The 21,060-nt window shown below is 54.4% G+C and overlaps 7 protein-coding genes across 7 annotated transcripts; 4 read left to right on the forward strand and 3 right to left on the reverse strand.

Moving 5' to 3' along the window:
- Positions 1 to 272: 272 nt before the first annotated feature.
- Positions 273 to 1,934, forward strand: LY79DRAFT_511718 (general substrate transporter; the record flags this gene model as incomplete). Its single annotated transcript, XM_060554297.1, has 2 exons — positions 273 to 462; positions 529 to 1,934. 2 exons carry the CDS (start codon positions 273 to 275, stop codon positions 1,932 to 1,934), a joined length of 1,596 nt encoding a protein of 531 aa, XP_060416130.1.
- A 4,825-nt stretch (positions 1,935 to 6,759) lies between these two features.
- On the forward strand, positions 6,760 to 9,207 carry LY79DRAFT_603569 (major facilitator superfamily transporter; the record flags this gene model as incomplete). Its single annotated transcript, XM_060561865.1, has 4 exons — positions 6,760 to 7,190; positions 7,269 to 8,264; positions 8,324 to 8,446; positions 8,502 to 9,207. 4 exons carry the CDS (start codon positions 6,760 to 6,762, stop codon positions 8,860 to 8,862), a joined length of 1,911 nt encoding a protein of 636 aa, XP_060416131.1. The 3' UTR covers positions 8,863 to 9,207.
- Positions 9,208 to 9,834: 627 nt separating this feature from the next.
- LY79DRAFT_668257 (glutathione-dependent formaldehyde-activating enzyme) lies at positions 9,835 to 10,468 on the forward strand (the record flags this gene model as incomplete). Its single annotated transcript, XM_060563496.1, has 3 exons — positions 9,835 to 9,997; positions 10,127 to 10,281; positions 10,349 to 10,468. 3 exons carry the CDS (start codon positions 9,835 to 9,837, stop codon positions 10,466 to 10,468), a joined length of 438 nt encoding a protein of 145 aa, XP_060416132.1.
- LY79DRAFT_117548 (short chain dehydrogenase) lies at positions 10,349 to 12,134 on the reverse strand. The gene is made up of 2 exons (XM_060550744.1): positions 11,321 to 12,134; positions 10,349 to 11,250 (listed from the first exon to the last, which is right to left on the reverse strand). The coding sequence occupies exons 1-2, from the start codon at positions 11,783 to 11,785 to the stop codon at positions 10,639 to 10,641; spliced, it is 1,077 nt and encodes a 358-aa protein (XP_060416133.1). The 5' UTR covers positions 11,786 to 12,134; the 3' UTR covers positions 10,349 to 10,638.
- Positions 12,135 to 12,360: 226 nt separating this feature from the next.
- Positions 12,361 to 14,143, reverse strand: LY79DRAFT_603573 (WD domain-containing protein). Its single transcript, XM_060561866.1, has 5 exons — positions 14,047 to 14,143; positions 13,954 to 13,995; positions 13,817 to 13,904; positions 13,166 to 13,762; positions 12,361 to 13,111 (listed from the first exon to the last, which is right to left on the reverse strand). Exons 1-5 carry the CDS (start codon positions 14,118 to 14,120, stop codon positions 12,566 to 12,568), a joined length of 1,347 nt encoding a protein of 448 aa, XP_060416134.1. The 5' UTR covers positions 14,121 to 14,143; the 3' UTR covers positions 12,361 to 12,565.
- Positions 14,144 to 14,484: 341 nt separating this feature from the next.
- On the forward strand, positions 14,485 to 15,892 carry LY79DRAFT_668260 (PCI domain-containing protein; the record flags this gene model as incomplete). Its single annotated transcript, XM_060563497.1, has 3 exons — positions 14,485 to 14,669; positions 14,737 to 14,819; positions 14,886 to 15,892. 3 exons carry the CDS (start codon positions 14,485 to 14,487, stop codon positions 15,890 to 15,892), a joined length of 1,275 nt encoding a protein of 424 aa, XP_060416135.1.
- Positions 15,893 to 16,259: 367 nt separating this feature from the next.
- On the reverse strand, positions 16,260 to 20,711 carry LY79DRAFT_668261 (uncharacterized protein; the record flags this gene model as incomplete). The annotated part of the gene is made up of 1 exon (XM_060563498.1): positions 16,260 to 20,711. One exon carries the CDS (start codon positions 20,709 to 20,711, stop codon positions 16,260 to 16,262), a length of 4,452 nt encoding a protein of 1,483 aa, XP_060416136.1.
- Between the last annotated feature and the right edge of the window lie 349 nt (positions 20,712 to 21,060).

Here is a 21,060-nt window from a genome sequence, read left to right on the forward strand (position 1 = left end):
GGCCCAATGACGACTCCCCCCCCCACAAGCCCCAAGCTTCCCGTCAAGGGAGTTGAGGCTTTGACATTCGCAACTCTAAATACGTAACGTGGCCGGCATCCCGCTGCTGAATATCAACCACACCTTCTTCGACAGCAACCGACGGTACCGAGACGCATTCCGAAGCATGGCTTTCTGAAGGATCCATCACCACCCTCTCCGAACGCGCGACAGCTTGACGACATTGAAGTTCGCTCTTACGCCGCATTGACTCTGGTAGCACTTCCATCATAATGCCCGACTCCATGGACGCTCCATTGATGGCCGGTCGCCAGGACCGGGACGATGAACTGGACTACCGCAACGCGGACGAGGAAGTCGATGTGCTTCCCTCATCGATGAAGAATTCGCAGCAATCGACCCCGGGTCTCTTTGTTTGGCTTTTGACCTTTGCTGCCGGTATCAGCGGTTTGCTGTTTGGATGTGAGTCTGGCCAGGCGCTGTAGCATCGGAACTAGGAGAGGGATTTCTGACCACAGGTGTGCGTAGATGATACGGGCGTCATATCGGCAACTCTCGTCAAGATCGATAACTCACTTTCCGAACGAGTCCTCACGACGTTCGACAAGTCCATCATCACATCGAGCACCGCCCTCTTTGCGCTTCTCGTGTCTCCCTTTTCTTCCATTGTCGCCGATGCACTTGGCCGCAAGCGCGTTATACTCGTGGCCGACGTCCTCTTCATTGTCGGCGCATTGACGCAAGCGTGGGCAAGTACAGTCACGTCAATGGTGATAGGCCGGTCAATAGTCGGCGCGGCCGTTGGAGCTGCCAGCTTTGTCATCCCTTTATATATCGCCGAGCTGGCCCCGGCCAGCCACCGTGGGCGGCTGGTGACGATGAACGTTCTGTTCATCACGGTAGGACAGGTTGTTGCGTATATTATCGGCTGGGCTTTCGCAGAATACGGCGACAAGTCGACGGGCTGGCGATGGATGGTTGGCCTTGGAGCTCTTCCCGCCGCTCTGCAATGCTCGATTCTCGTGCTGATGCCCGAGTCACCGCGATGGCTCGTCATGGTGGGTCAGTCACTGAAGGCGAAGAAGGTTGTCGAAAAGGTACTGGGCAACACCATCGGTGGCATGAGAAACGCCGAGGCCGTCATCAAGGAGATCGAAATCGAGATCAGGGAGGAGAGAGAAGTCATGAGGCGAGAGGGTACCCCGCGCATGGAGTGGTGGGGTGGCTGGCAAGAGCTGTTCGCCGTCGGGAGAAACAAGCGCGCGCTGGTCATCACATGCCTGCTCCAGGGACTTCAACAGCTCTGCGGCTTCAACTCGCTCATGTACTTCTCGGCGACCATCTTCAAGATGGTAGGCTTTGGCACACCCACGCTCACCGCCATGAGCGTTGCCGTTACCAACCTCATCTTCACGGTGGCAGCGCTGTGTCTGATCGACCGGATCGGGAGGCGCAAGATCCTGCTCTATTCCCTACCGTTCATGATTGCGGGTCTGATGCTGGCGGCATACGGGTTCTCCTTTATCGACCTGCGGCCCGAAACGGCGGCAGCCAGCGAGGGAGGCAAGGGCGAGGGGGCGGGCACGGACAGAGGGGCAGCGGTGTTGATTCTCGTCAGCATCATGGGGTACGTTGCTGCGTACGCCCTTGGGCTAGGCAATGTGCCATGGATGCAGAGCGAGCTGTTCCCGCTGGCGGTGCGGTCCATTGGCAGTGGCGTGTCAACTGCGACGAATTGGGGTGCCAACTTCGTCGTGGGCCTGACATTCCTCCCACTCATGGACGCGCTGAGCCCTTCATGGACGTTTGTGCTCTATGCCTTGCTGTGCCTGGTAGGATACGGACTGATCTGGCGTATCTATCCCGAGACATCGGGACTGAGCCTGGAGGAGGCGACAAACTTGTTAGAGAATGGATGGGGGGTTCGACGGTAACTCCAGGTGTCCATACATGAGATTAAGAGGCACCGCTGCTTTGCATGTAGGATGACTAGCGACGATTTGGGTAGTCCCTAGTATTTTGGGGCATTATTAGAAGGGCGATCCTCTCACACAGGGGGTTCGCCACGGAACCCTCAGTAAAGGTACAACCTTTCACATTAAGAAAAAGGTCCGTATTTTGATTAATCGACGACGTTGCAAAGTAGACATGTCAATATGCATTAAGGTTCGGGTGCTGATCCTTCAAGTACAGAGTACCTAGCTTAAATTAAAGCTCTAGACTTGTGTTTGCCCTTGACGTTACTTCAGAAAAGTCTATTCAAGACCTTATTACAGGTGGCATGGCTTTCGCCAGGTCGGGAAGAAGAAAAAAAGAAGAAGAAAAAAAAGACCCCTCAAGGTTCAAGAAGCAGTACAGATAGTGGTCTGAAGAAAACACTGGTAGGGTTCCATTCTGTGCGGTCAAATTCCGATGCATTGAAAAGGGGGAAGTGGGACCGATAGAGTGAGCCCGTTCCAGATCTTTCTGGAAAATTTCAGGTTACGACGGAAGTTTTTCATCTTTCTTTCGTTCCTTCTTCTCAGTCTCGGCTTCTCCCTCTGTCAGGTGGTGCAGCAGTTGGCTTCCGCTCCCTGTGCCTCTGGAACGGAAGTCGGCAAGAGGCGGCTTTGGGCTGCGTTGGGCTGGTGAAGTGAGGGTCCTGAAGTGGGCAGCCAAGGGCCATTAGGGCGTACGGTGCATACTTACATAGTAGTATGGAAGAAGGCACGGAATGTCAGATCGCGGATGGGTCCCCCATCGGGCTTCTGAGCATTGCAAAGTACTACGCTAGCCATGTATCCAATCTTACTGCGAATCCGCACCTCCTTTTTCACTTCCTTCATCTTTCGTCCTCACCGATTTTCTCTCCTTCGAGGGTGTTTCACCTTTTCGTTTTCTTCTTGTTTACAGCTGCGTTTTCTTCGGTGGATGATCCGGCCATGCGCCCTTTTGGACTTTCGGACCATCTGTCAACTACCGTGGTCTGATGCCGTGCGGGCGAGGAGCTCTTTCGGCCTCCGATGCCGAGGTTGGTGCACCCACAACCCGAAACCAGGGTGGCCGCTGTGTGGCGCAACGGCTTTTAGTCAGTGTTGCGCAGGAGGCAGCTGTGGGCCTTGCAGTCCACACGCAGGGTGACGTTTAAGGCTGATGACTAACGCGAATAGCCCGAAGGGCGCGAGCACGAGCACGAAGGCGGTCTGCCGCCTTGGCGCACGGGGTTCGGCTTATCTCCTTCCAACCTCTCTAGCCTGGTGACATCATATCTCATTTACAGTCGCAAATGCCGGCTCTAACCTCCCTCCCCCGGTGTCTTATAGGACCCCTCACCAAGGATCGTTGCGGGTCCTGCTCTCTCTATGTACCGTATCCTCTCAGCAAATGTGAAATCCGCACGGGCCACACGCTAGTCCTATTATAGAAAGCGGTCAACCCACCCACCCACCCACCCACTTGCCCACTTGCCCACTTGCCAGCCAGCCAGCCCATCTACAGTCAACTTCGCCAACCCATCAACCAACCCACCAACCCACCAACCCACCACGTTATTCACAATGCCCAACCACCCACCGCTGGGCAAAGTTAACCCAAATATCCCTATTACACCTCCGTTACGCAAGAAAATAGGCAAAAGAATCACGCCTATCACCAAGCGACAATATTCAGCAACTAAGTTAATTTAACAGGTTAAAAGGTTATATAGGCACCAAAGGCAGATAGAGGTCTTAATGTACCTTGAGCACCACTGCTACCTACAGGATCTATCTAGCCAACGGCAGTAGCAACAGGCTAGTAATACCCCTTTGGACCCTGCCAACAGCCTCTGTTGCCTAACCTTTCACAAGGCTGCTGCCTACTTCAAGATACCCTTTTTAACAGTAGTTGCTTAGTATTAACAACAAGATACTATTATTACCCCAACTGTACATTATTAACTAAAGTAGCTAGTAATAGAAGCTAACCTATATAGTTACTTCTAGCAACAATAAGCCTATAACAAGGTTATTACTACTAGATAGTTTAAGCAGGAGGCCTAAGCCCTTTTTATAGCCAACTATCCTAACACCCTTATGGCTAATAACCTGCCTACCTATCCCTTCTAATTCTCTACTGGCTAGTTTAATGGCTTTATTACACAATAGGGCATTTCACACTGCCGGATTACAAAGCAAGCCTTAAAGCTACCTGCTAAATACCTTACTATTATTACTAACTTCCTCTACTTCAACTAACAGGTTAGTTAGCCCTCACTTGCCCAGTAGCAACTGCCTATTAGTAGCCTCTAATTTCTACCTAACCGTATTATTAACTTTAATAAGACCCCTATCCCTTTTAAGTACCTCAATAGCTTAACTTAGGCAGCCTAAGGGGCCTATACTGTAGCTAGCAAGACTAACCATAGTGGCTAAAGTAAGCAGTAAGCTACTCTTATCCTCTATATCTTTGCTAATAAGGTTTAACAGCTGCTGCCTAAGTTAATTTTTCACAGCTAGCCTAGTGGCTCTATTACAGTACATAAAGGTAACTACTATAGTCAAAAGGTAACAGTTAAGTATAATAATACAGCTTATAATAACAAATATCTCCTTAACTAGTGGTTAACTAATAAATTTTTCCCCCTTATTAATAGGTAAAAATACCTATTAGTTATAAATATTATAACCTTTCATAAGACCCCTTCTATACTATTACAACTTTACTCTTATTACGTTACACCTAGCCTTATACTGCTAGGCATAACCTCCCTCCTTTAACCTCTAGATACTGCTATCAACAAGCCCTTTAAACAGTGGTTATCTAAAGCAATAGACAAATATATATAGCAAATAGAGCAAGCTGCTGCCTACTAGCCCAGCCAGCCCATCTAGCCACTTCAACCCATCCAACCCATCTAACCTATCCAACCTAGCCAGCCCAGCCAGCCTATTAAGTAGTCCACATTAATAAAACGCGTTATAGTTACCTATACTGTTGCAACAGCTGCCTATCACCTAGCTAAAAAAGGTAAAATAGTCTAGTAATCCTTTCTTTAGTGTAGGATTAGTAGTAACCTAGATAGAAGCAACATTAACAAGATTCAGATTAAGGACATACTAAATAAGAAGATATTATAAGATAGTTAGGATAACTTTGATTACACTGCCTATATTAAGAAGGAAATTGCGTAAAGTCATCAAGAGATAACTAACGTTAATACTAATAACAACAGCAAAGAGTATATATCTCTAGTTAAAGACGTCCAGTAACCCATTAGAAGTAGTTCAATAAGGCCGTGGGAGATCTAGAGCTAGGTAGGTAGGTAGGAGGAAATCCAATGTCAACCATAAGTCTGTTTGCTGGCCTTTGCCACCTAACTTGCTGCTAACATACATGACTAACCCCTGCTTTTGCCACATCTAGATCCCTGTTTCTGCCAGCCCGCTTACCCCTTTCCAGCAGCCCATGGCCCATGCAGATTTCACATTTGCTGAGAGGATACGGTAGTACTTGTCGCTCAAGCCGCTTGGAGAGCTGTGAGCCACCGTTGCAGGAACTCTAAGAGGAGTTCGATTGAGTGTTCCTTCCGGGATGGGATGATGGAAGGCTAAAACCGCCCACGCGATCAGGAAAGCTTAGGTAGGTGATTAGGTAGGTAGTAATCAACCGAGGCAGCTACGTATTGGAAACAATGGCGTATCCGTACCAAACTCCAATTTTTAACGACACCGCCTCAATGGCCGAATTGATCTACCGGTACGCACTATGACTGAAAGGTGGTCCCGTGCCATTGGGTCAATGGATCAAGAGCGGGAGGCGAAAAAATAATGAAAAAAGGTGACACACTCAGCACCCTGCATCCGATGCCGAGGGTCACACCTCGGCTAGTCTTCATGATAGATCCAGGTCCAACGTTGCCGGCCACCGGGTCCACTTTATTTTTTTTATTCTCCAGCGGCCAGCCAGGCACGCCGTCGGCTCGCGTCGCCCTTTGCTTTTATGTGATTTTTCGTCGTGGTGATGCCGAATCTGCTGCCGGGTTTTTACAAATGGGAAGGGTGGGAAAGAAAAAATTTCCCAGGAACAAGAATTCTTGGGATGATATTGGCCTCCCAAGTGGGACTCGGCCGGTCCACAACACCATCGTCTCTGTCACATTCCATCCCCTTTTGCTTGGTAACCCGGGCGATGTCCCGGCTGGTCCCCATCAAGAGCACAACAGTCATTCGCAGCAAGTTTTGGTTAATCCCCATACACTCCCTCGGCCTTTGGCGCTTCACGCCGTCTTGCTTACATATCAACTCTTCCTAATCCATATTCTCGCTAGTTGTCATTTTCTAGACTACTGCTCTCCCTCTTTTGTATCTCCCTCTTTTATATACCCATATTAGACAAACATTCGTCATATAAGACGGAAAGCTGCCCACCTGCGGCAGATCTCGTACTCACCATCTCCAGTTTATACCCCTCCAACCTCCGCCCAGACGCTCTCCTCCCATTCATTGCCACCTGATCTAGACGCCTAAAATCTTACTGGCATAGTACCGGCCGGTCTCTGGCATTACGATACATCGACGTAACTCGTGACACACCCACCTTCTCGATAGCCCCGAGCTACTACATCACATAACTCAGCAGTGCAGGAACCTGCTGTTACAACACACTTTGACCTGCATGATCACGTCAATTGATATCACAAATACTTGACTGATCTCGGCGTAACTCTTCGGACCAACTGCCCCTTCCTCTGGAGCAATCCGCAGCACTACATCACAAACAACCCATCAGCATTATTCAACAATGGGGATAGACGAAGTAGACCGCGAGATCGCGGCCGCCGAGCGCGACGCTTCCCCAAACCTCTACCAAGGCCGCGAAAGCCACGAGATCGAACGGGTTCTCTCCAATTCCTCTACCTCGACCTCCTCGTCCACGGCATCCCAGATCGGCGCCCGCCCCGCCTACCGCACCGGCACCGGCATCAGCCGCGTCTCGACCCAGAATGACCTCGAACGGCACCCGACGGCCCTGAGCCGCATCGCCACCGCCCGCAGCCAGCACTCCAACACCGTCGGCCGCAGCATCAAGAGCAGGGAGTCGAAGAAGGCCCTGCCCGCCATGGGCGCCGGCAAGCCCTATCCGCCGCTGCTGCCCGAGCAGGAGGACTACGTCGTCGAGTTTGACGGGCCCAACGACCCCCTGCACGCGCAGAACTGGCCGATGAAGAAAAAGTAAGCTCATGTCTCGCATGGAACGTGCAGCTCATTTTTCTTTCGAGACGTCGTTCGCTGACAGGTCTTGGCTCGCAGGTTGCTCACAGCCGCAATGCTTGGCTACACCACCATGACCGCCGCCTTCACCTCTAGCATCTTTTCTGCGGCCACGCAGGCCATTGCGACAGAGTACAACGTCTCAGCCACCGTGGGCACGTTGGGCGTGTCCTTATATGTCCTGGGTTTCGCATTCGGACCTACGTTGTGGGCGCCCCTCTCCGAGCTTCGTGGCCGTAGGCTGCCCCTCGTCCTTTCCATGGGCGGTTTTTCAATCTTTTCGATAAGCACCGCCGTCGCCAAGGACCTGCAGACGATCCTGATCTGCCGCTTCTTTGCCGGCTTCTTTGGCGCGTGTCCATTGGCTGTCGTAGCCGCCGTCTTCTCCGACATGTTTGACAACCGCACCCGTGGCAGCGCCATCACCGTCTTCTCCATGGCGGTCTTCACCGGCCCGCTCCTGGCCCCCTTCATTGGCGGCTTCATCGTCGAGTCGCACCTCGGCTGGCGCTGGACCGAGTACATCCCCTCGTTCATGGGTTTCGCTGCCTTCTTTCTCGACCTGTTCTTCCTCGAGGAGACCTACCCGCCCGTCATCCTAGTTAGCAAGGCCGCCGAGCTGCGCCGCAGGACGAGGAACTGGGGCATCCACGCTAAACAGGAGGAAATTGAGATTGACCTGAAGGAACTCGTCAACAAGAACTTTTCTCGTCCCATGCGCCTGCTTTTTGGCGAGCCCATCGTCACCGCGCTGTCCGTCTACATGGCCTTCATCTACGGATTGTTGTACCTGTTCCTGACGGCATACCCCTTTGTCTTCCGTGGCGTTCACGGTTTCGGCGCTGGCCAGTCGGGACTCACCTTCTTCGGTATGATCACTGGCCAGCTCATTTCTGGTATCACCGTCTTGCTTCAGCAGCCGTGGTACCTGCGCAAGCTCAAGGCCAACAACGGCGTGCCAATTCCTGAGTGGCGTCTTCCGAGTGTCATTGCCGGCGGGGTCTTCTTCGCGGCCGGTATCTTTTGGTTCGGATGGTAAGCCTTCTCTCATTTCTCGCAGAGAAAAACGACACTTACGCTAACAAAACCAACAGGTCCGGATACCGCCAGGACATCCATTGGATCGTCCCTACACTCAGTGGTCTGTTCACTGGGTTTGGACTCATGTCTATCTTCCTCCAGGCGCTCAACTACCTTGTCGACGCCTACCTCATGTTGTACGTATTGCCCCATCAAACGCACTTCGACGCCATAAACTAACGGGCCTGACAGCGCCGCCTCTGCCATCGCCGGAAACACCTTCCTCCGCTCCCTCTGCGGCGCCGGCTTCCCCCTGTTCGCGAGCTACATGTTCAACGGCATGGGCATCCAGTGGGCCTCGACGCTGCTTGGCGCCGTCGCCACCCTTCTCATCCCCATCCCCGTTGTGTTCTACATCTGGGGCGCCAAGATCCGCTCCAAGAGCGCCTACGCCCCAACTTTCGCCGCCCCGGCCGACGAGCCCGAGAATGACGAGCTGGAGGCCCTTGCTAACGGTCACGCGAGTCGCGAGACCGAGAAGCCGCCGTCCGACGCCGCGCTGGATGCGAGCAGGCCAAGGACCAGCGGCGACAAGGCCATGAACGCCGTCTAGAAAACGCTCCATTGAGGCGTGGTCGTTCTTTCCCGTAACGTCTCGGTACATACATACACTCACGTATACACATTTCTGGATTTATGCGATTTCTGGCGTTTGATGATACCATGAGGATCAGGGTTTTGGAGAAAATAAAAAGTTGTAGCGGCTTTTGTTTCTTGGGCGTTGCATCTTATTAGGGACGGTTACAAGCATCGTTCATCTGATACCAACTTGCCTAACCAAACCTACCGCATATATACATAGCTTACGGTTAATTCATAGCATCTAATAGTAGAAGAATCGGAGGGGAGGAAAGTTGAGAAAATAGAGTACTAGCATCTCCGTCATTAGCGTTACCGTATCAAGTGCTTGACCTATGCAACCAGCAGCCAATAACTAAATATAACCAACTGCCCACCCGTTCTGCCCTTCTTAAGGGATCCTGTTACTAGCTCCTCCGGCCCTTGCTTTAGGATCAATCTGCAGTATGGCCCCCATTCGCACGGTGCGGCACCATATCCCAATGCGGCAGGTCGCCGCATCGTACCCACTCTGCGTCTCCGTGGCATGGCGCCTCGGCGCATGGCGGTACATCACGACTAATACATGGTTTACATGATCTATCTCCGTGCGCCTTCGGAGAGACTAGATGTCACGAACGGTGGACGACCGGTCGGTATTGGCCAGAACATGAGCTAGGGGCAGCTAGTTGCCCACTCCAGAATTCCCATCTTTGGATCGGGGATAAAAGGATGGCATAACACAACAGGGGTAAAGAATGCGTGCCAAAAAGACTCAGGTTGGCTGAAATCTTCATTAACCCTTCCCTTTCCCGGTGCACATCGGTTTATAAGGCTTCGATCTCGACGACGGTCTTCTCTTGGACTCAACAAACCCCACATCACTACACCCTCCATTCACACGCCATATACATACATTCAGACAGCGTCTACTCGAAACAAGCTGCCTCCCAACCGTGACTACATCATGTCGACAGAAGAGGTCCCGAAGAGATCAAAGACGTACGACGCGAGCTGCCACTGCGGCAACATCAAGTTCTCATTGACGCTCTCGCCACCGCTGGAGGACGGGTACAAAGTCCTCAACTGCAATTGCTCCATCTGCCGACGCAGCGGCTATCTCCTCGTTTGTACGTATATCCTTATTGCCCCTCAAACCTCCTCCTCCCCAGCTGCTGCACGGCTCTCGAGTCATGCAAAGATCAAGGACGAGGGCGTCTTCGCCGGGCATCAAGTCACTAATACCCTTCGGCGTTGAGACCCCGAGAAGACGGACGTCACCTGGCACGACGGGTCCCGTGAGCGGTGCACCAACTACCGTTTCAACACCAAGACCAAGGACCAGATGTTCTGCGGCGGCTGCGGGTCGAGCCTGGGCATCGGCTTCTTGAACGAGACCTACTACGGCATCAGCGTGCGTTCCCCAACCCCCCCGTCTTCCCGTTGACCCGGCACGACGGCATGCTGACAAAATGACACAGGCGCGAGCCCTTGACGGCATCGACCTCGACACGCTGACTTACAAGAAGTTTGACGGCGTCAACAAGGTGTCGCCGGCCGAGGACCTGTCCGGGACCGAAAGCAAGGAGGTTCGCACTTGAGGTGGGTTTGGGATTCAATTCTTGGAAATTAAAATGTATATTCATTCAGATATGTCTCTAGACATTTTTGACATGTATATGGCCGGATTTTGGTATTACAGAGAGCCACCCCCGGCGCCGGCACCGTAGGCTTCCCAGGAGACGTTAGCAACCAGACACCACCCGCCCTTTCAAATCAGTCTCCCGTTCTTCTCGCTCATCCCGCGCTCCTGCCTTCCGATGAACGTTTGCATTGACGTGTCCACGCGAGCCAACTGTCTCGCGAGCTGCTGCACCGAGGCGGGGAGCACGTTGTACCAGTGAATCCACCGCGCGTATAGAGGCATAGCGACGTGCGCGCTCCGCCCCGCGTCGATGGCGGCGATGATCTCCTTGCACACGTCCACAGGCTCGACGACGGGGGCGATGAAGGCGTGGGGGGTCTGCACGCCGTAGAAGAGCGGCGTCGACAGCTGGCCCGGCTCGACGAGGATGGTGCGGATATCCGGGTGAGAAGTGGCGAGCTCGGCGGTCAGGGACTTGTGCAGGGCGGTAACGCCGGCTTTGGCGGCTGTGTAGTCCGTAAGAGAAGCGGCGCCGAGGTGACCGAGGACTGAGGACATGGTTACGATGGTACCGCCGTTGCCGGCGCGGATCATGGGCGGGAGGAAGGTCTTGAGGGTGTAGAAGTGCGCCGTGAGGTTCGTGGTGATGGATTTGTCAATGTCCTCGAACTCGAGGTCCAGGAGGGACTTGCCCTTGACAATAGCAGCGTTGTTGATCAGGACAGTGGGGGCACCGAGCTGTTGGGAGCGAATTGTGTTAGCGACTCTTCACGCCCGACTCGCATCCGACGCCAGGGGCTGAACTTACGTCTTTTTCAATCTCGGCCGCGACCCTCGCGACCTGCGCCTTGTCCGTGACGTCGCACTTGTAGAACGTGACGCCCCTCGCCTCGCCGTTCTCCATCTCGTTGACATCCAGGACGGCAACGGTGGCACCGCGCATGCCGTAGACCTCGGCGATGAGGAGACCCACGCCGCTGGCGCCGCCAGTGATGACGATGACCTCCTCACTAAGGTCGACCTCGCGCGGCAAGCCGTATGCAATGCGCTGGTCGATCACATTGGCCATCCAGCACAGCGTGATGAAGGTCGCCCACACGATAGAGCCGATCATGGGCGGGGCATCCCAGGGCTGGGCCTGGGCGCGGAAGCACAGGGGGATGATCCAGGAGACGAAGGGGTGGAAGAAAGTGACCTTGAAGACCTTGACGAACAGGTCGATGGACAGCGGCGCGAACCAAGAACCCTCCTGGGGCGGGCGTGGGTAGTCCATGGCGGGCGGGCGGGTGTGCGGTGATAGGGTCGTGGTGGTATGAAAGAGTTGAGGCCGTGGCCAAGCTTGTATCGCGACAAGCCTCGAGCGAGATTAGAATAGATCTTGTGTCACGTCCTGCATAGATTCGGAGAACGAGATTGGGGTGAAGAGTTGAAGCGTCTTCGGAAAACAATGGTGTAGGTGTCGTCCAGCGTGCGGGAAGAGGAAAGGGAAACCGCAAAAAAAAAGTCTCATTCAAGAGACGGAAGAACGCACAGCCCACAACCTCAATCGGGCCACGGGGAAGCTTGACATTCTTCGTCACATGTGGATGGACCTGGGGCGTTGAAACGGCGGCCAAGCGGCTAGGGGTTGCTCCCCTGACAGGCCAGCTCCTATCTGTGGCCCTGGAACCCCCTTCACAACCCTGGAACGGCCGCTAAAACGCCCCGTAGACCCCTTACAGCTGTCTTTCCGTGGACGGCTAACTGATAGGTACTCCACTTCAAGCCGTCGCCGAATCGAGTTTATCGGAGCCGGCGGACATGTCGGCCGCCGAGCGGAAGCGGCACCTTGAAGATACTAAGATGAGAGACGGCATTGTTTCTTAGCACGTAGCTCTCGCTGGATTCTATTGGTCAAAAACGATTTGATCCGTGGTATTCTGGTCCCTTATCTAAGTTGCACTTTTCACGATTATCCACCCTTTTCCTTTTGACATAGACATGGCATGCCGCCCCCAACGCCGAACAATGCAAAGCAACACCAGCAAAGACATGCATCCGTAGAAAACCATCTCTACTTCTCCCTCGCCAGGATGGGCTTTTCTCTCTCGCCTTTGCGCCTCTCGAACTGCTTCTTAGTGTGCCTCCGCTCGTTCTCCTCGCGTCTCTTGATCGACTGGAGCTCCACATTCTTGATCTCGCCCGCCTTCTTGATCACCTTGGGCAGGTGACGGTGTCTCTTAATGCGTCTGATCTCTGGCATATGGCTGTATCGAGAGACCAAGGCCTCGTTGTACTCGAGGGCCTGTCTCTGCTTAGCGGATCTAATGCCGGATCGGTCCGTGGCGTTCGATCGCCAGACGCGCACATTTCCGTCGTCGGAACCAGTAAGAATATACTTCGAGTCAGGAGTAAACATGGTGGTGAACACCCTCTGCATGCGCTTGGTGTGGTACATGTCGCGGGAGTGTCCTTGGTCACGGTTCCAGATGCGAACCGTCCTGTCGTAAGACCCGGAAACCAGCTCCTCACCTGTCGGGCTGAACTCAACACTCATGACGGCGGCGACATGCCCCTTGTAAACGTTCAGTGCCCTGTCGAACTTGCGCATGTCGAACATCTGCTTCTGAATTAGATACCAGTTCCGAGGTGCGATTGTTTGCTTATGACTTACATAGCAATTGTGGTCTTCACTTCCAACGACAAAGTTGAAAGCTTCCATGGGGTTCCAGGATAGAGAGTTGCAGGTGAATGTCATTGTCGTCTTGGTCAGGGGCATCGCAGTGCGGACGTCCCAAAGAATGATGCTCCTGTCGGCGCCTGTGCTACCGAGAATGGATTGCTCAACCTGATTGAAGGAAACAGTGTTGATGGTATCGGTTGCGTTCGGCCATCGAAGAACTTCGGGGGCCGCGCTGTGCCGCTCCAAATCGTAGATGGCGATCTCGCTAGAGGAGGAAGAGGCAGCAAAGGCGTTTCGCGATCGGTGGTGCGATATGCTCTGGAAACCGCTATTGCCCAGCCACGAAGAGATCGGCGCGGAGTCGCTAGGGGTGTTGTATGGGTCCCAAAGCTTTATCGTCTTGTCTGATGCAGCACTAAGAAGCTTTCCGTCCCTCGTCCAGCATAGGCTTCGCACGATGTTGGTGTGGGCACTCTTAGTGTGCCAGATCTCGTCTCGGCTCGTGAGGTCGAATGCTTTGATCGCTCCGTCACCACTACCAGATGCCATATGCTTCAGGGAGTTCGGATCCTTGGCCATCGAATAAACCTGTAGTATCTATTAGCAACCAGGAGAGTCTTCGAGGATTCGGATCAGGCATACACCATCGATATGACCACTGCCCATCTGCCCAACAAAGGGCGCGGCATGCATGCGTTCCAACTTAACGGCATTGAGAGCTTTCGTATACCTGAGTTTCTGGTAAGTTGGCGCCTCCAGGTGTGGCAAGGTCGACTTACTCTCGAGCGCGCTCCATAGGATGCTGAGCAGGATCGAGGTTCCTTCGAAATGGTTAGCTGGGCTTTACAGTTTGCTGGACGAGTTTTAAATACCGAGGCAGCTTCTTAGCATTTGAGCCAGGAGGCTGGTACTCCTCGACGCTCCGAGAAAGGGCTTTGATCTTCATTTTGGCGGGCGTGATGCAGTCAGTCTCTTGCTTGGCCAGAGAAATGTCAATGCCTGCGAACTCTACCAAAAGTTTTAGTGGGGATGGGGCTCTCGGAGAATTATCTCCAATGAGAAAAGAGTGCCCGGATCAACCATGGCCCGACACGTCCCCAACCCTCCACTGCTGCTCTATGGGCTTGCGTAGGTCATGGCAACCTGCCTTCTGAAGGCGGCTGGAGCTCCCGACACTGCACCAAGCTACATCCCGAATCCGGCGACGACACCACTCCTTCCCCCACCACCGACGACAACCTCGCGAAATCGAACGACTCCGACAACGAAGCAACCGAATTCTTGCCACGGCAACCGAATTATCAGTCAGGATGGCTCAGGGCGAATCGGCTAGGGTACAAGAGGCCCAGAAGGCGGCCAAGTCAGATCCCCGAAAGGCAGAGCAGCTCTTCAAGGAAATCATCTCTCAGCCCCCTTCCTCCGCGACTTCCGATGCCGCTGTGAAGGAGTACGAGACGGCGCTGATCGGTTTAGGAGAGCTGTACCGGGATGAGAAGTGAGCCCCTCCTCCGTCCAGTGATGACATTGTGTGGGGGACCCATGTTTGCTAATAACCCGCTCAGGAAGACGCAGGAGCTTGTCGACCTGATCACAAAAAGCCGGACGGTCCTTTCGTCATTCGCCAAGGCAAAGACAGCAAAGCTGGGTAGGCTTGGATTCAATTCGCTTCTCAGTTTGTGACAAAGTCAAGACTAACCCGACCCCTCTGCAGTCCGCTCTCTGCTCGACCTCTTCGAGAACATTGAGGGCAGCACCGATATCCAAATCGCCGTTACGAAGTCATGTATAGAATGGGCAACCTCGGAGCGCCGCAGTTTCCTGCGTCAGAACCTCGAGACCCGCCTGGTCACCCTCCTCATGGCGAAGCAATCCTACTACGATGCCCTCACTCTCATCAACGGCCTCCTCCGCGAGCTCAAGCGTCTGGACGACAAGCTCGTCCTTGTCGAAGTCCAGCTTCTCGAGTCGCGCGTTTACCACGCTCTTGGAAACATTCCCAAAGCCCGCGCTGCTCTTACTAGCGCCCGTACGAGCGCTGCTTCTGTTTACACCCCGCCTCTCCTGCAAGCCCACCTCGACATGCAGAGCGGCATGCTACACGCCGAAGACAAGGACTTCAACACAGCCTTCTCCTACTTCATCGAGGCCCTCGATGGCTACCACACCCAAGACGAGTCCGTCAAGGCTACCGCCGCCCTGCAGTACATGCTGCTGTGCAAGATTATGCTTAACCTGGCCGACGATGTCAACAACCTGATGACGTCGAAGCAAGCTCAGAAGTATGCCAGCAAGAACCTCGAGGCCATGAAGGCCATCGCTCGTGCGCACTCCAACCGTTCTCTGGAGGAGTACGAGCAGGCTCTTCAGTCCTACCGCGAGCAGCTTGGCAGTGACGCCTTCATCCGCAACCATCTGCGGCGTTTGTACGACGCCATGTTGGAGCAGAACCTCATCAAGGTCATCGAGCCCTTCTCCCGCGTTGAGATCAACCACATCGCCAAGATGGTCGGCCTCGACACGCAACAGGTGGAGCGCAAGCTCTCTCAGATGATCCTGGACAAGGTCATCATCGGCGTGCTGGACCAGGGTGCGGGATGCCTCATCATTTACGACGAGACGGAGCGCGACAGCGCATATGACCACGCTCTGGCCACGATTGAGAAGCTGAGTAGCGTGGTGGACGTCCTCTACACCAACCAGGCCTCGATGCTTGAGTAAGAGGCAAAAGCAGGCGTCAAGGGTTGGTAGTTGGACGACAGCGAATGGGATTGGGAATTGTACTATTACCATAGACAAATGCCGGCGGTGCATGGGACAGAATTCATTCTGATGAAGTGGTATCCTAACAAACAATTGCAGCGGGGTTAAGCTCGTAAGCTCCCGAGTGACCAACTTGAAAATAACAAAAAACCGTAATGATCAAAAAAGCCTCCAACGCCCAACCCAACCCGCCATATGTACGTGATCCTGTACACTCATTGGACATGAGACTTTCGTAAAGACCATTCTTGTGGTCACTGTACTGTAAGACAAAACCCAAACAAAAACGCTGTCGTGCGCGCACATCATCCACGATCACGCATTACTATGCAAACTTGACAGAGGGCGCCTTGGGGGCCTTGCCCTCCTTACGGAGCTGCTCCCCGACGACCAACGAAAACACCCTCTTGGCGAGGACTTCCTCCTCCCATCCGCCGACCTCAGCCTTGAAGGCGTCAACGACGTCGAGGTGCCACTGCTCCATAACCAGGCTGATGCCGTGTGAGTTGACAGAGCGGCCGAGCAGCCACCCCGACTTGCTCTGGAAGTCGTTCGGGAACTGGAAGTCGAACGGACCGAGCCGGCGAAGCTGAATGATATCGTCCAGCAGCAGCCAGTGATCGCGCGACCACATGGTCTGCGAGAGGCGCGGCTCCTCTCCGGCCGCGGGCTTAAGCGAGCTGCCCGCGTCAGGCGCGTCCATCATGAAGACGTCCATTTCCTCGTGCTGCGCGTCACTGGCGTCGCCCATGGCGGTGTCGTTTTCCTTATCCTCTTCTTCCATGATGGCGTTGATGCGTTGCTGCTGCTGCTGTTGCTGCTGAGCGGCGTCCGCGCTGCTGTTGGAATTAGAGGATAGGCGGCGACCGGCGCGGACTTGTGCCTGGGCCAGAGGCGAGAGGACGCTGCTGGTGAACTCAACGACTCTGCCCGGCGTGCGCGGTTTCAGAGGAGAGCGCAGACAGGACTTGGTGGGCGACATGTTCCTGTCTGGCAAGGGCCGAAGGATACGACGCTCGGATTCAGGCGAATCTTCCGCGATGGCAGAAGCACTACTCTCTTGCCACTTTTGGATGTCCGCACGGGTGAGCTGCATGCGCACCGGAGTCAACGAGGGCACCGGGGCCGCCGCCTTGCTAAACAAGTCCTGCGTCTTCTGTCCTGACTTGGGTATAAAGTTCTTCTGCGGTACAGAGGTGAAGGAGACCTCGGATGACATGTTTATCTGAGAGTCGGGGATCTCTGACGGCTGTCTCACGTTGGTGCGGGACATGGTCGAAGAGAACAATTCCCGACGTGTATCGGTGGTCGACTTCGTTGCAGAAGGCTTCGCAGGTGAGAAGAGATCTGAACGACCGCTGACGGAAGGAGAGAATGCCTTCTGTGGGATAGAAGGGAACATGGAGTTCGTCTCTATACCCGCGTTGAACTGCTCGGGAGGATGCGTCATATTCTTGGATGACAATGCGTTCTGTCGTTTCTTATCCATGATCTCTTTGACACCCTCCGCTCCTGGAAGAAGAGCAGGAGAAGAAAAGAACGCGGAGAGATCCTTCTTCGCCGACGATATTTGAGCAACTCCGAAGGCCTTTCGGGGAAGCTGCTTCTGGCTCCGCTGCTGGGAAAGCATAGAGAAATCCTCTTCCTCAGCCTCGTCGAAGCCGGACTTGCGGTTATGAGACGCCGCTGGCGTGAATAGGGTGTTCTTGTTTGGCGATTCAGCCCGTCCCTGCCACGGACTAGGGAGAGCCATGCGCCGCGGGGGAACAGGCGCAATGGATCGCTTGCCGAATGACTGTTGACGGCTTGAACTAGAAGCAGGACGCGATGCCTCAATCGCCCAAATATCATCATCCTCATGTTCTCCAGCCTGTTCTTCTTCGACCTCTGTTTCATCAGCGCCATCGAAAGTGAGACTGAGACCCTCAAAGCTGGGCCGCCGGCTGGTTAGAGACGCACCGGCAGCGTTCGTGCTGCTCTGCATGGAACGCGATTGGGTGAAAGGCTGCTCACGTGGAGCCGGCGCCTCCTCCATCCAGCTCATCTCATCGGCTTCATCGGCCGGGGCAACTTGAAGAGATCCGGACATGGACACCGATGCTTCACCTTGCTCCTCGGTACGAGGCACAATCATGCTCTTGGCCAGGGCTTCCATGAAGCTTGGCTGGCCGGTGTGATCATCCTCGTGACCAAAGGGGTCCTCATAAGGCGCGCCGGTCGACTGCGGGACAGAAGGCGGCGGCGGAGGCGGAGCCGGGGCGCGAGTGGGCGACCCGAAGAACTGAGCCCCGGCCTGGATCAAGGTAGACAAGGGCTGGGTCCAGCTACGAATCGACTTGGCGGCAGACTGAGGCTGGCTACTACTTGTGGTAGGTCTGAAGGGGCTACCGAGAGAGTTCTGACGAGGAGGTGACGAAGCATCCGACGTGACACTTTGCAAAGCTCTTCCGGCCCTCACGATAGGAGATAGTGCGGGACGAACCCCGTTGTCTGGAGATGATGCCCGAGGCGCCAAGAGATTGACATCCGGTGAGGGCACAGGGGATGAGACAGGCGCCACCGGGGTGATGTACTCGCTAGTAGCAGCAGGAGCGTTGGTCGTGAGCTCTGGAACAGGAGGGTCGGAGCTCATCTCATCGTGTTGGGGATATTCAGCGGGTGGCGAACTTTGAGGTGCCTCAATCGTTTTGGCATCTGATTGAGGAACAGGAACATCGTTGGGCGACGGTGTGTCGTCTGGAGTCGGCATTCGTGCTGAATCTGACCGAGTGTAAGAAACACTCGCATTAGAAGGAGCTGCGGACTTGGGTGAACTCTTACGAGCTTCTTCTGCCGCCTCTTCTTCATCTTCCACTTCTGCCTGGTCGGCGTGAGGTTCTTCGATACCGTCCTCGACGCCCTCATCCATCTCTTCCTGGATATTGTCTTCGGTAACGTTCATGGTCTCTCCCTCATCCTTGTCGACTTGAGGCACAATCAATTTGCCTGGAGTCGCCGCCTCGAGATAGGCATCTGGAATTTCCGAAAATTCATCTTCGTACGCCACGGATGCCTCCTCGTTTGCCATAGAGGCGCGCCTGGAGGCCTTAGTACCAGGCGTGGCCGCAGCCAAAATTTGGGATGGTACACTGGAGAAAGAGGCATCCATCCGTGAGGTCTCCATTTGAGAAGTTTCCATATGCGAAGTTTCTATCCTTGAGGTCTCCAGCTCTATTTGTCTCGCCTTGTTTTCGAAGAGTTTTCGGCCCAGCGGGATAGACTTGCGACGGGGGCTGCTTCTAGCCCGACCCGGCGATTGGGTGCTTCTAACTGGAGATTTATCCCTGGATGTGGAAGACGGAGGTGGAAGGTCAGGGCGAGGGAGAGAAGGGAGGGCGACAGGAGATTCATTGACCTCGGCGTCGAGGTCAATTACGGAAACCATATGCGGTTCAGCCTCCTTCGCGGGCTGAATCTCCTCATGGGCTGGAAGATTGTGTACCGGAGCCTCTTGCGTAGTAGGGAGGCCAACGACTTCATCATCTTCTTCGTCGTTGTCGTCGTCGTCGTCGTCGTCGTTGTCCACGCGCAAGGCACCACTTTGCCTCAAAGACTCCAGTGTCTGGTTGACAATCAGGCCCGTTTCTTCACCAATCTCCGAGCCAGGGGCAAGCATGCTTGTATGTCCTCTCATAGAAGGGATAGAATTCGCAAATATCATGCTAAAATCCTCTCCTTGTGCAACTGTATCTTGGTCGCGTAGCTCCTTATCCGCATCGTTCTCTCCGATTAGCGACGAGATGTCACTCGCCGCCCCCGGTCCAAAATCATAGTCATTATATTCGGGCTCGTTTCCGGACTCGGAATGAAGCTGTTCGGATGGCGTAGGGCTCTTGTCTTGCAGGTAAGCGGGTGTCGGACTAAGGGTGATGGGGTTGTCTTGTGTCGTTGCACGAGGTGTTGCTTGGTCTGACATTGTTTGCATCCAGATATCGGGTTCGGATTCGGGAATCGAAACAGCAGGCTGCTCTCGCCTCGGTGTGGGATCGTCCACGGCCATGTCCTCCATCACCGCAGCGAGCGCGTCGTCTGAAGGCGCCACCCCACCAAAGTCCGCCACCTCGTCCACCGTTTCCACCGGCTGGTCGGAGAACTCAACGCGTTTGGGTCGGCCGCGCCCCCGGGTCGTACTGGGTCTGGACGAGGGAGCAGGGTCTTCAGAAGCCCCTCGCGGCTGGCGACTGGTCGTCCGTTTGGTGCGCGTAGTGGGTTTCGGTGTTCCCTGAATGGTGATATCGGCCTCAATGCCATCGGAGTCAACAATCGTCTTGACCCTTCGAGTCTGTCTTGGTGTCTTTTTCGGAGAAGAGGTAGCTCTTCTCTTGGTCGCTGTGCCGGTCTTTGGTGTGCCAGATTTGGGAGGCCGACCCCGCCGCGCGGGCGTCTTGACGGCCGTGTTCTTCTTGTCGCCAGCCAGCGGAACGGTGGTTGTATACGCGCCGCGGCTCAGGGTGGGTGTGTCGGCGTTGAAGAGTCTGCGCCCAACGTTTTCGTACTCGCCCTCCGCCTCAACGGTCACTAATAACCGTTTGGGCGCGCTATCATCGCCAACCTCGAGCTCGAACATTTGCTTTCTAGGCGAAGTGCCACGGCCACCGATGGAGAACAACCGCTGCGACCTTTGGCTTCGAGTGACGCGACGGGACGAAGGGTAGAGCGCCGAGGAGACGGTGTCGTTGAGCGGGTCTGGCGAGGAGAGTATCTCGTCGCCGGCCCCTCTCGGCCTTGGTGTCGCCATTGTGAGATACGCGCAAAGGCCAAAAAGGGAATGGGGGAAAAATGACGCGCGCTATGGCTGTCGCATAGACAGTATATAAAAGAACAAAAAACGAAAACCGACTGCCAAAACTAGGCTCTCAAGCCTCCGCGTAAACTAGCAATAGAAAATGGCAAATGTTATGCATTGGAATAAGGGTCGTCGCGCAATGGTGCGGTGGGCGGTGCGCAATGGTTCTGGGGCGTTCACCGCAGATGGGAACAGGCCCTGGCGCCTAATCAAAGTTGGTTTGTTTACTTTCTGCCATATCAAGGTTAGTGTTGCCCCCCTCGACCATCTTAGCGGGGGATGTCGCAACGACAGGGGAATA

The sequence above is a fragment of the Colletotrichum navitas genome (genome assembly GCF_030913465.1).
Source record: "Colletotrichum navitas strain CBS 125086 chromosome Unknown LY79scaffold_17, whole genome shotgun sequence".
Lineage (NCBI taxonomy): Eukaryota > Fungi > Ascomycota > Sordariomycetes > Glomerellales > Glomerellaceae > Colletotrichum > Colletotrichum navitas.

Coding starts and splice junctions, on each gene's coding strand:
- LY79DRAFT_117548 (XM_060550744.1), bottom strand. CDS start 11,785: ATGGACTACCCACGCCCGCCCCAGGAGGGTTCTTGGTTCGCGCCGCTG. Junction 11,251..11,320: donor CGGCCGAGATTGAAAAAGAC/GTAAGTTCAGCC, acceptor CGCTCCCAACAG/CTCGGTGCCCCCACTGTCCT.
- LY79DRAFT_603573 (XM_060561866.1), bottom strand. CDS start 14,120: ATGAAGATCAAAGCCCTTTCTCGGAGCGTCGAGGAGTACCAGCCTCCT. Junction 13,996..14,046: donor AATGCTAAGAAGCTGCCTCG/GTATTTAAAACT, acceptor ACCATTTCGAAG/GAACCTCGATCCTGCTCAGC. Junction 13,763..13,816: donor GCAGTGGTCATATCGATGGT/GTATGCCTGATC, acceptor TAGATACTACAG/GTTTATTCGATGGCCAAGGA.